The following is a 14,789-nucleotide window of genomic DNA, read 5'->3' on the forward strand; positions in this document are numbered from 1 at the left end:
CTGTACCCATATACACCCTACTCTTGAATATTTAATTATAATATAAATATTTTTGTAAGGATGAATATGAGTATAATTATAACTATAATATTGAATTATATATATATATATATATATATATATATATATATATATATATATATATATATATATATATATATATATATATATATATATATATATATAATATTGTTTTTTTAGTAATTTATTGGCTTAAATTCAGTTTAGGTTTCTCTTTTATAAAAAATAAAATGAAGTTGGTGAGGTTTAGACTACCCCTTATAAAATAAATTAAATTTTAATCTATATTAATAGATCGTTTTGATTGAATTTTTGTTGGCTTAAATGCCATTTTAACCCTCTTATTTTAAAAAAATTAAATTAAATTTTTGTATCTTTTAAAATTTTTTTTTTTATCAATTATCTTTATTTTTTTTCCCGAGTTTTGGCCTCCACTCCATTCACTAGTCATATTTGTTGATGTGTTAATAATAAACCTACTGTATCTCTTTAAAAGTATTATTATAGTGGTTTAAGATACTATTTTTTTAACAAAGAAATACTACTTATCTATCATATTTTATTATTCTTTTATCTTAGATTAAAATAAGTGTCAAACTGTGATTTGTAATAAGAAACAAATGGCCAAAATTCAAAGAAAATTTTCTTAATAATATTGAAAAAGAAAAGAAAAGGTGGTTGTAGTCAAGATTCGTGATGGAGAGTGATTGACTAATTGTAGTATACGATGGCGACTGGATGAGAGCAGAAAGCGGAATTAGCCCCTCAACCGGGCCTCATCTAATTGCCTCCCTTCTCTCTTTTAACATTAATAGTATTAAAGATTTTGGGTCTGCAATCAAATCCCACTAATTCTCATATCATTCAACACAAAACTCCAAACCAAAGAGGGACAGTGTTTTACTATAAGCGGTAAACTTTAAGTGCAATTCAACTTTTATTATTTCTTTAAGAACTATTTTCCTTATCTATTGAAAGGGACTCCACACTCGACATAGACTTTGATTCTGGGAGGGGGAGAAGAGAATCAAACTCAATTATACATTCTCGGATTTCTTTTTCTTTTTCCATCACTTTTTAAAAGAATGGAATATAATAAATAAGTTAAATATATTTTTGGAAAATACTAAAAGCTTAGTTGACTAGCACCTACAAATGGTAGCTTATGAAAACCATGATAAAAGAAGTCCAAACTCATTAATAACATGGCAAAATTATTTGCAGAGAGATTCAATAACTCATTGTGGTTTTATTTGGAGGGGAGGGGTTGAACAATTACTTTCTTTGATTCTAACACGACATACACCACTTTTATTTGGAAAATGATCATCATCACTATTATCATAAGGATCATCTTTGTTTGTCCATTTTCGATTAAACACTAGCATTTCAAATAAAGCACATACCAAATATAACTTTTCTAACTCATTCTGAAATTTACCAACATTTTTTCTTTGTGCATGTAATTCTGGACTTTCAGTGTTTGTGTTTTTTCTTGATGACTAAAGTATAACCTCATGCCGACACCTTCTCCAACACCACGAACACGCCCACCATGTCCATCTGTTCTGATAGCTTCTACTAGTATATCATGTCGCAGTTCTGAAACAAATGTGCCTTCACGGGCCTCCTCTCTCTCTCTCTCTCTCTCTCTCTCTCTCTCTCTCTCTCTCTCTCTCTCTCTCTCTCATCTCTCTCTCTCTCTCTCTCTCTCTCTCTCTCTCTCTCTCTCTCTCTCTCTCTCTCTCTCTCTCTCTCTCTCTCTCTCTCTCTCTCTCTCTCTCTCTCTCTCTCTCTCTCTCTCTCTCTCTCTCTCTTCTCTCCTCTCTCTCTCTCTCTCTCTCCTCTCTCTCTCTCTCTCTCTCTCTCTCTCTCTCTCTCTCTCTCTCTCTCTCTCTCTCTCTCTCTCTCTCTCTCTCTCTCTCTCTCCTCTCTCTCTCTCTCTCTCTCTCTCTCTCTCTCTCTCTCTCTCTCTCTCTCTCTCTCTCCTCTCTCTCTCTCTCTCTCTCTCTCTCTCTCTCTCTCTCTCTCTCTCTCTCTCTCTCTCTCTCTCTCTCTCTCTCTCTCTCTCTCTCTCTCTCTCTCTCTCTCTCTCTCTCTCTCTCTCTCTCTCTCTCTCTCTCTCTCTCTCTCTCTCTCTCTCTATATATATATATATATATATATATATATATATATATATATATATATATATATATATATACTATATATATATATATATATATATATATATATATATATATATATATATATATATATATATATATATATATATATATATATATATATATATATATATATATGAAATTTCTTCACCCACCTCCTAACCTTCTTACTCACCTCTGGCGAATTTACCAAAATACCCCTTATTTCGGAAATACATTTCCGAAAACGTACTTTTATTGGAAAAAAAAGGTGTTTTCGGAAATGCATTTCCGGAAACACGAAAAAAAAGGTGTTTTCGGAGATGCATTTCCGAAAACACCCCTTTTTTGAGTTTTCGGAGATGCATTTCCGAAAACACCCCCTTTTTGGGAGAGGAGGGTGTGTTCGGAGATGCATATCCGAAATATTCCAAGACCAAATTGGTCTTGGAATATTTCGGATATACACTTCCGAAAAAGTTCAATAATTATTAAAAAATTAAAATCAAGGTGAATCAATACAATTAATAGGTATAAAATGAAAGTGAATCAATAAAATGAAGGTGAATCAATAGAATCAAAATTTACTAAACAATTTTAAAGTTAAAAATTATTTTACTAACTTATATAAACCAAAAACATTTTAATTTCATAAGTAAATTTTGAATGGTTTAGAATTAAATATAAAATTTATTTGTTAAATAAAATTAAGACAAAATCTTTTTTAATTTTTTTAAACTAAATAAAAAATTATAACTCATTTTTAATTATGAATCAGAATAGAAATATATAAATATATAAATATATAATAATAATTATCCATTTTGTAAGTGAAATATATAAATATATAATATATAAATATTTAATAATTATTATATAAATATATTAATATATAATAATTAATCTAAATTAAAACACTCATTTTTTTAATTTTTATAATTATTATATAAATATATAAATATATTTACAATTAATATATAATAATTACTATATAAATATATAAATATATAAATATATAATAATTTTTTATAAATATATAAAAATTATTATAAAAATTATATAAATATAAAAATTAAAACACTCATAAATTATTATTATTATATCAAAATATATAATTATTATATAAATATATAAATATATTTATAATTAATATATAATAATTATTATATAAATATATAAATATATAATAATTTTTATAAATATATAATAATTATTATAATTACTATATAAATATATAAATTAAAACACTCATAAATTATTATTATATCAAAATATATAATAATTATTATAATTACTATATAAATATATAAATTAAAACACTCATAAATTATTATTATATCAAAATATATAATAATCATTATAATTATTATATAAATATATAAATTAAAACACTCATAGATTAAAACACTCATAACTATTATTCATAATTCATAAATTATATCAAAATATATAATTATTATTATTCATTACTCATAAATTATATCAAATTTATGATATATGAATTAATTAATATCCTAAAATTAATTTTTGGGATTTTTTTAGATTTTTTTATTGTTTCGGAGATGCATCTCCGAATTTATTCAAAATCCCAATTTTTGGGATTTTTTCGGAAATGCACTTCCGAAGTCTGGAAAAATTTAGAAAAAAAAAATTTGGAAATGCATTTCCGAAGCGGGGTAAAATGAGTTTTTCGCTGGGGGTGACCCCCATAGGGATGTGGGTAAAGAAATTTTCTATATATATATATATATATATATATATATATATATATATATATATATATATATATATATATATATATATATATATATATATATATATATATATATATATATATATATATATATATATATATATATATACAAAGCATTTAAATAATACATAACATAAGCAATTTAAAACAAATCCTACTTACAATTTTTTCCAGCAATTACTCGTGACGCATCTGAGGTGTACTCTCCATTTGGTCTTATTCGAGTCATCTTCCACTTCTCATGTCTTGACGGTGGAGATGGGATGTGATCATCTCTCGTTTGTTGTTTTTTCTTTAAGCATGATTGTTTTCTCAAGTTTCCAGTAACTCCCACGAGAAAATCTACATGGGTACATGTTTTTTTGCCTTGATTTGTATTCCTATTTTGCCTTTAACTTGTTACTAACATAGTAACAAATAAATATGATTAGTATCTATAATATTAGCATAAAATTATCGGATAAATAAGAATAGTACTAACTTTTATTTTCTCAAAACGACGGTCCCCCCGCAATTTTTTTTCATTGATTCTTCGATATAAAACTATATCTTATACATGGACGAGCAAGACCAAGCTTAAGCTTCCTAATGTAGTCAAGCGTGAGCCGTGATTTAAATCCCTTCCAACAAGTACCGACATAAGTGATCCACTTTTTTTCAACTTTTGTCATCGGTAAACTCAAATCTCAACTACATTTAAATCAACAAGTATGTATTAAAAATTATAGAAAGTGATATTGAATAAATGAAAATTAAAATTATTACCATAACGTCTGTCCACATGCTATCTTTGATATCATCTGACATTTTTTTAATCATTTATTAATATACTAAGTTTGCTACGTACTAGGAACACAACATAACTTTTAAAAGTAGAGTAATATTCACAATCAACTACTTTGTAGAATGAATCAAACATGATCAGAAATTTTTCACCTGAATTACAAACTTTTATGAATTGAGGCATCATTGTGACACCTCTTTGTGATCTTTTTGTTTGAGTATCATTTGTACTAGTATCATTTGTATGAGTTTCTTCGTTAGTAGATAAAGAATTCAACAATGTCGACATCTATGTTGAAAAACAACAACAACAACATAAACAGTAATAATGATAACAACAACATAAACAATAATAAGATAAACAATAAACACAAATATCATTAACAACAACAACATAAACAACAATCACAACATAAACAATAACAACAACAACCTCTTTTATATAATATAACCATCTAATATTATTTTCACATATAACAACTAAAGATTAATCATACACATTAACAACAACAACATCCACAACAATGGCAAATGAAGTTTAATATAGAAGCATGGGGAAAATATTTTATGTACCGTAAACTTGATGACTAAGTAAAGGAGAATTTTGAGTTGGTGTTGGTGTTGTCTTCCTTCCCGATAATGACGACGATGTTGGTGTTGTTTTCCTTCTTGAAGATGACGAAGGTGTTGGTGTAGTCTTCCTCCTTGACATCGACGATCGTGTTGGTGTTGTCAACCTCCTCGATGATGTTGACGAAAATGACAAATACACAATGAACAAAGTGAAAAAAGAGGAATGCTAAATAGTGAACGATGGTGTTAGGGTTGAAATCGTTTCATAGTATTGAACGATAGAGTTGTTTCGTCTTGTTTCTTTTTTCTGTGAAAAATGGATACTGAAGAGACAAGCTAGCTAGAACTGAGAAATATTTATAAAGATACCACCACGATCAATACTATGAACCTTGATGATATATTATTTGCATAATAGAATTTCAAAAAGAAGCGCCGGTGTTTAACCATTAAAAATTTTAAATAAAAAATAAAATATAGCACTACGGTTGAACAAATCAACCGTAGTGATATCCCTTTTATTTATTATCTAAAAATAAATAAAAGACGCGTCTTTACGTTAAAGAAATAAAATATTTAAGGGTGTTGAGGTTCGAACCCATGAAAGCTTGATTGTATCACCACAGTGAGTTCATCGATCGTTATTATATCCAAACATTTTTTAATTAAAAATTTAAAAATGTTAGCGCCTGAGTTTAGAGATGTCACTACGGTGTTTGGAAGAACCGTGGTGACTTAGGCGTTGTTGCATTCGTGTTTTGTAATAGTGAAATAGTCCAAACTAGAGGTGGCAAAACGGGTTGTGGTCCGCCGATCCGGTCCGCATACCTGCCAAACAATGGATGGATGAGTTGGGATTTTGGGCTCTCTGTCCACCGAAGTCTGTCCCGTCAAAGCTCGCTTCGCCAAAACCCGCCGCCCGCCAAAGCCCACCCTGCCTATTCGTTAAGCCCGTCCCGTCAAAGCTCGTCTCGCCAAAGCCCACTTTGCCTATTCGTTAAGCCCGTACCGCCTTAAGTCCATGTTTTTTTAATTAATTCTAGTCATTCCAATTCTTGATGATTTTATTTAGACATTTATTTGTTAATATATGCAATATTTTTTTAAGTAAAGTTTGTTAAGAAGATACTTTATAAGAAATTATTCTAAAAAATAAATGAAAAATCTAATTTAAAGATAAAAAAATCTTGTCCATTTTCATTTGACTAGCTTACCCGCTCCACTCTTTTTTTGACGGACATAAGACGGAGCGGGGCGGTCGGCCCATTGTCACCGGTAATCTAAACTATAATTTCTCATTTCATAGCAATCCCTCTTGTCATCTAAGTTATATATCCAATAAAAAGAGAGAAAAATAATCTTAGAATTCGAGAATCAGCTTTGACTTCAGCCACCTTAAAATTTTAGAGTAATTTGTAGAAGTTAAATCACAAGTAACAAATATGAGAAACAAATTATAACAAATAACCCTCCAAAATACAAGAGACACCAACTAAATTAAATGATCTCCTGCTTGAATTTTTTTTCTTCTAAAATGGAACCTATCCTAAAAGAAGACAAAAAAAAAAAAATCCTGCACTCAAAAGAAATTAACATAATAGTCTTCTTATTTAAACATCCATAAAATTTTCAATCTTCATACAAAAGTTCTTTTTTTTTTCCCTCCATCTCTCTTCTCATTACATCAAATGACATCACATTACTCTTTTTGTTTCTTTCTCTTCAAGGTATTATTCAGGTGTATAGGTATCCTTGATTATTTTTTTTGTCAACATGTTATAAATATAAAATTTCAACTTCCCTTTTGTTTAGTGCTGACTAATCTCTTTGCGGCACACTTGAAAAACACAAATATAATATATGTAACTGGTTAATTGTCCTAATATGTCAAACATGACCAAGAAAAAGTAGTTTCCTGTTCAAATAGAGGCGCCTTGGTGTGATCAACAAATCAACATTCTATCATAACCTTCGGCACAAACTTTGCATCCTGTCGGCAATTCCAAAATCTAGTAATGGTAGTAATTTTCTGTCATAGAAAACACTAGAGTGTTTGTTCTATATATATTTTGATCCATATGAGTTATTTTCAACAAAAAAAATGTTACCGTATGTAATTTTGGTCTAATAGTCCAAGAAGTTCTTTGTCGTTGTACACATATACATGCATGCAAGTGGTCTCAGACACAACAAAGAAAGGAAAAGCAGTAACTGTCATCTGTGTTATTAATAATGCGTCAAAGAACTTATTGTGTAATAATTGTCCGTTTCATTTCATAGGTAAAGGTTTTGATGCACTCAGAAATAACATTTATTGATAGAAAAAAATCCTACTTTGCAATCGGAGTTGCCAAAGATGATTGAACACCCTGCCCAAAAAAATCCTCCTCCAACAAAGATCCCAAACATGGTTTTATTCTGCACTCTGAAACGACAATTGCGGCTGCAATATTGCTGATGCAGTAGTATCTGCAACTACATCACCCCCGCAAGTTGGGACGTATTACCTGCATCTGACAACTTCGTCCGTGTTTCTTCTCATGTAATAATGTGCATTGCAGTAACCGCAATGACTACAATCGCAACACCTGCAAACCTCATTTGCGACCGCAACTGCAATTTAAAACCATGTCCTTAACTAAATAACCTATAATACCTACCATCTAACATTATTGCATGAGTGTTTCACCACCTAATTATCTAAATTTTTATATAGCAAAAGAAATTCTGAAGTCTCAAAAACAGAAACCTGCTGCATACCAGAAATAACCAGGCCATAGCTACTGCCATGAATGTGATTATAGTATATGGTTCATAAATTAATGTTTCTTTTCCTCCAACACTGACCTAAAAAAGCCTAGAGACTTGTTCTTGATTTTAATGCCAATTCTTTGACAGTACATAATGACAGAAAAAGAGGACTATCAATTATCTCTTTTGACTCAATAATAGAGAGTGAATTTGAAGCCTCAAAGAGACATATACAGATCATGTACTAATTAGTTTAAAATTAATCACATACTAACAAACTTCTTAAATGCTAGGTTAATCAGCTATATATAAGATGAAGAAAGTTATGTTATGATCATATGTATAAACACCCATAATTTGTACACTGATTTTTTGTACAAGAGAATCATATAAGGTTCTACTTATAATATATGTATGGCAATTCCATTCATTGTAATAGCTTTTATAATAGCTTAAACATATGTAATATCCAGAAGCTAATTTCTTCAAATATGAACACCATTATCTGGAAGTTATTTTGCAAAAAGACAGCACTGTGAATCTCAGCATCAGATTAATTTTTATTCAACAGAAAAAGTGCAAACCCCATACACAGATCATGAAATGATATATTGATAGTGTAACAAAAAAGACCCAGAATCAAAAGTTGAATCTTTTTACACTCACATCAAATCACATATACATAGGCTCTAACTCTAACATAACTGATTAGATCGTACGGAATTCTATCAGATTCAGACAGATCCTTACCTAAAACAAAAACAAACCTATTTGATGATGAAGTGAAAATGACCTAATTTAAAGAACCCTCCTTATATTTACACACTGATTCAAGATCAATGGAAAACCAAGTTAGGTAACTGCAAATTCACAACAGAGAAGCACAATCAAAGTCCTTTCCTAGCTAGAAAAAGAGGGTAAATTAAGATGTTCCGTACAAGTCACAAGACCAAAAATCCAAAATCAAACCAATTCAAAGAGAAAAAGACAGAAAATGAAAGAATCTGCCTGTCTTCAAAAAGTGTAACTCCAAAGATTATCATCTCCTCCATCAGAATTCCTCGGTGAATGATCATCCGACGAATAATTTGAAAACGGTGTCATCCTTGGTGGACTAACCTGCATTCCTCTAGCCATATCGTCCAACAAATTCGGCATATTCAACAACTCATCCTCGTCAATATATTCATATTCATAACCTTGTTGTTGTTGCATTCCACTATTAGCTGAAGAGCTTCCCTCAAAATCAAAACCAGGGTTTTGTTGTTGTTGTTGTTGTTGTTGCATTCCACTACTAGCTGAAGAACTTCCCTCCAAACCAAAACCAGAAGCGTTTTCTTTTTCTTGCTTCTGTTGTTTTCCTTGTTCTAGTTGATCAGGTGGTTTCACTCTCATGATTTTCGCCTGTGCAGCGGCTTCAGCCGCAGCACGAATATCAGTCGAAGACAAAGAAGCAGGAATAGGGTAAGAAAGCACCGAATCCGGAAAGTTAAGAGTCGTATCAGGTCCTTTTAAAGCAAGAGCAGCAACATCATAAGCAGCTGCTGCCATTTCTGCTCTAGGGTATGTTCCTAACCAAATGCGCTTCGTTTTACGCGGCTCGCGTATCTCAGACACCCATTTCCCACTCCTACATCTGGTTCCACGGTATCTTCCAACAACAACACCGGCCGTCACGGCCGGAGTTGTTGAAGAAGATGAAGGAGTTGTTGGTGCAGATGAAGATGTTACTACTTTTGGAAGTTGTATAGGTGGTGGTGGAACTGTTGGAGAGTTATAAGGGTTGGTGCCATCCATGAAGAAGAAGAAAAATAATAAAAAAATGTTGTTGGTTTGGTTGTTGTAGGTTAACTAAGCACATATGATAAACAAATGGTATTAAAGAGAATATGATGATAGTGGCAGTAGTAATACATATATCATATATGAATGGTATGTTAGGTAGGAGTAACATATATATAACTATATGTGTAGATATAGATATATCGACAATGTGTATGAATGAGGAGTAGAGAGATATGTGTGATTTGATTTGAAGAAAAAGAAAGTGAAAGTGATGAACGAATGGGATGAAGCCGTGGGAAAGTCGCGGATTTGATTACAAGAAAAGTAGTTAATTTGATATGAGGGTGAGGCCACATTGTGAACACGTAATAGCCACACCATTTTTGATTATCTGTTAATATACTTATACGAGGAGGATCGTGGGGTGAACTTCACTTGTATATGTCTTTGTCTTAATGGCTATTGAGTACTGTTGACAACAAACATTGTCCCAAAGATAACGACTTTCTTTTTTTCTTTTGTTTTAACTATCGATTCACTTTTTAGGTAATCTGTTTTTTTAAAGTTTTTCTTAGTTAAATTAAAATAGTTATATAAAAAAGAATAAGTTCCTCGTATGATTTGGCTTGCTTGTTGTTGGTCCCTTTGGATTATAAGGAACGGTGTTCGTTTTCGGAAGGATAAATGGAGCGTTAACGATATCGTTTGGAATATCAAATTATTGGCTTGGAAGTGGATGTTTTGCGGTAAAATTACTCATCCCAATTTCTCATATTACGAGTTCGTGATGGACCCTTTGTTATACCTCTCGTAGTAGTAGTTGGTTTGTAATTTTCCTTTTGGTTGGATTTTTCCGTGTTCGGTTGTAATGGGTTGGAGAACCCTTTGTTCTCCTTTTGTCTTAATAAAGTTTCTCTTGCTTACTAAAAAAACTCCAAGTAAATACATAGGAAGAGAGAAAGAGAAAGATGTATATGTGATCAACAAGATTCCATGTGCACTAGATTAGAGAAAATTGATGGAATTTTTTGACCTACTAAAAAATTAGGTCAAATCAAATATATGTTAATACAATTAGAATTATATAAGAGGTTGCTTAATGGCTAGTATATGAGTATCCATTAACATTGATGTAACGCGTGATATGAGATTATGTTGATGGTTAAAAAATTTTATGCTAACATGGAAGTTGCACCACAAATTTTCACCTTGACTTTTGACACGTGATAATTCTTGAAGTGATTTAACTTCAAGTGAAATATACTAATTGATCATAGAGTTGATATTTCTTTTGGATTATGGTTGTCGGTAAAAAATTCGGAGTGGTTTAATTTCAATTGAAGTATATTCTTCTTTTGGTGGAGTATGATATTGTAGGTGAAGACAATGTGAAACAATTTTTGGAATGATGTAATTTAAAGTAATTATACTATTTATGGTGGAGTATAATAGTTCTTTTAATTTATGATTGTCAATGAAAACAATAGAAACTAATATATTATTGTCAATCTTAACTCAAGCTAAATACATAGTAAGAGAGAATAAGAAGTGTTATTACTTTGAACAACAAATAAATTAAAGATTATTTTAATTGTCGATAATATTATAATACTGGATCTCATTTCTCATGCTTTTAAAGTTTCTTAGTTTTCTTTTTCTATGCCTTTAGGGTTCGTTTTGTTGGGAGGGGAGAGGAGGAAATATTTATAATTATATTTGTTTGGTTCATTTTTTATAAGGGGAGGGGAGAGGAAGGGAGCAAAATCCATCCCAGACTCAGTTTTAGCTCCCTCCAAATTTGGAGGATTTGGAGGGAAAATTCATTGACTAAAATTTTATTATTTTTCCTAATTTATCCTTATTCTTTTAATTCCAAAATTGTCCTTATTGAATTACTACTTCCGTCCCAAATTATCAGACATTTTGGATATTTCACGGAAATTAAGAAACATAATTATTACTTTATGGAAAAGTGAAAAGATGTACGACTTTATAAAAATGTCTTTCAATAATTACATTGGAAAGTGAAATTAAAATAATTGTTAGGCTATCAACAATGGTTTTTAAATTCAACACACTGCTTTTTCACTTTTTACACTCCACATCATCATCTCTCTCTTTCACCTAATTATTCTATACCTATTCAATTTTTACTTACTACAATGATGTTGTCTAATAAAATTCAATACCCTACCCCACCACTTTTATTTATATTATTATTTTCTTTTATATTTTTATTTTTGTGATTATATATTAATAACAATTATCGGTTAAAATTAAATTAAAATAATTAAGAGTTAAATAATTTATTTTAATTTTTTTTAATTTAATAATTTATTTTTATTTTATTTTACTAATTTTATATTCTTAATTAATTTTTTCCTTGCAAGTAATAAATACGAAATATAGAAATATAATTGAGAGGATAACTAGTGGAATTTTGAGTGTTAAAAGGGTTGTTGTTGGAATCCATTTCACTAAAATATGTTAAAAGCTACAAACAAGAAGGCTAAATAAAAAAATTAGAGAGAAGAAAGTTGCTTTTTTTCTGTGTCCAAATCTAATGAAACTAGTCTCTATTTATAGAGAAAAAAAATAATGAATTTTGGTAAAAATAAAAAAAATAAAAAAAATTTACTATGAAATAATTGACCCTAAATAATTATGATAAAATAAAAATATAATAACTTACAACAACCAATAATATTTTGGCAAGTTTTTTTGTGGCCCCCACTCTCTCTTATTCAACATGTTGAATTTATTCAACACAATTTAATCCATCTCATTGCACCCATTCAACTACTTAATAAATTATTCAACATGTCCATTGTAAGGCTATGAACAATGGTTTATGGATTCAACACCCTTCTTTTTTACTTTTTACACTCCACATCATCTTCTCTCTCTCTCTTCCACCTAATAATTCAATACTCATTCAACTTTAACTCACTACAATGGTTTTGTTTAATTCAACACCATACCCCATCACTTTTATTTCATATTTTTACTTTCTTTTAGATTTTATTTTTTGTGATTATATATTAATAATTATTGAATGAAATTAAATTAAAAGTTAATTAAATTTATTTTAATTTTTTTCTATTTTAATAACTTATTTGAATTTTATTTCTTTAATTGTGTATTTTTAATTAATTTTTTTCTTGCAAGTAATAAAGATGAGATATATGGATAATCATTATTAACACAAATAAAGTTACAAAATTTAAAATAAAATACGGTAAAATAGAATTATGAATGTTAAAAGGGTTATTGTTGGGATCATTTCACTAAAAAGATGTTTAGAACTACAAACAAGAATTTATTAGAGGCTAAATAAAAAAACTAGAGAGAAAAATGTCGAATTTTTTTTGTGTCCAAATCAAATGAACCAAGTCTCTATTTATTGACCAAAAAAATTATGAATTTTTGTGAAAATAAAAATAAATAAAAAAATTAATTTATTATAAAATATTGTTCTAAATAATTATGATAAAATAAAAATCTAAATAATAAAAACAATCAATAAAATTTTGCAAAGTATATGATGTGGACCCACTCCCTTCTCATTCAACATGTTGAATATATTTAGTACCAATTAATCCACATCATATTCAACATTTCATTCAACACACCATTGGAAATAATCAACTATGGAAAAAATTATTCAACACCCCATTGTAAATGGTCTAAATGGTCTTAGAAGAAAGAGAAATAAATGGAATATATTAGACAAAAAGTCATTAATGATGTATTGTGATTGTAAAGTGACTTATAATTTGTGACAAATATTTTTGATAAAGTACCTTATAATTTGGGACAGAGGGATTACTAGAGACTATGTTTTTTTTCCTGTTATTTTACATTTTATTTTTCTTCTATTGTGCGGCTGCTATCTGTGCGTTGTTGCTCTCAGGTGAGTTTTTTTTCCTTTTTATTTTGTTAAATTTTCCTTTTGGATATTATGTTGTTTATGAGTACGTTGTTCTTCTATAACTTGGTAGTGCTATATGTTAATATAATTATTGTGATAAGTGAATTCTATGGTTGTCGTAAGTGAATTCTTGTTGTTGTGTATCCTGGAATTTAATATTTAATTATTACTAAGTGAATTCTATGGTTGTCATAAGTGAATTCTTGCTGATGTTTATCTTGCAATTTAACATTGTCGGTAATACCATATGTTAGTGCTTTAAACCGTAACACATATAAGGTTTGCTCTTAAAAACGTATAGTTTATGTTATTATTATAACTTATATCAGGTTTAGTTTTAATATATAATAACAGTAACAAACAATGTTTTAAAAACCAGATTGAACCGGTTGGTTGACCCGGTTCAACCTTGAACCGTTGTCTAATTCAGTTCGGTTTGGACCAATAAACGGTTAAGTCTATAAAATTGGGATAAAATTACTTCAAATGCAAAAAACCAAAATAACCCTAAAATCGGGACCGATTTTGATGAACGAGACGGTTCAAAAAATCAAAGATAATTTTTTTATGTTTTACATGATTTTATTTCTTTGTTTAAATCTAAAAAATTAATTATAGCAAACATTTAAAATTGTATGGATGAAAAATAAAGAATAAAATTGAGAGACACGAGACAATGTAAATGTAAATAGAAAGAAAAGAAATAATGTAATTTTTACGATAACCGATGTTGGTCTCAGAAGAGATGTGAAAAATTATACTGATGAAGAACGTATGGCTTAAATATTGGTCCTTTACTAATTTTATAATTTGTTATTGGGTCTTACATTGCATTCTTTTTAATTTGTAAGCTTTTTATTATTATCGTATTTATTTGAGAATTTTATTTTATAAATTATGATATAAATCAATTTTATTAGAATATTTATTTAGTTTAAATTTAATATACGGTTCAACCACGGTTGAACCGATTGAACCATGACTAGCATGTTTTAACGGTTCTTTCTCCGGTTCGGTTTTTAAAACATTGGTAACAAATGACAATATT

At 29.4% G+C, this 14,789-nt stretch overlaps 1 protein-coding gene across 1 annotated transcript; it reads right to left on the reverse strand.

The window, feature by feature from the left end:
* Positions 1-8,572: 8,572 nt before the first annotated feature.
* On the reverse strand, positions 8,573-10,024 carry LOC131612209 (ethylene-responsive transcription factor ERF027-like). The gene has a single exon (XM_058884017.1). It carries the CDS (start codon positions 9,820-9,822, stop codon positions 9,040-9,042), a length of 783 nt encoding a protein of 260 aa, XP_058740000.1. The 5' UTR covers positions 9,823-10,024; the 3' UTR covers positions 8,573-9,039.
* Between the last annotated feature and the right edge of the window lie 4,765 nt (positions 10,025-14,789).

Source organism: Vicia villosa, linkage group LG1 (genome assembly GCF_029867415.1).
Source record: "Vicia villosa cultivar HV-30 ecotype Madison, WI linkage group LG1, Vvil1.0, whole genome shotgun sequence".
NCBI classification, from domain to species: Eukaryota; Viridiplantae; Streptophyta; class Magnoliopsida; order Fabales; family Fabaceae; genus Vicia; species Vicia villosa.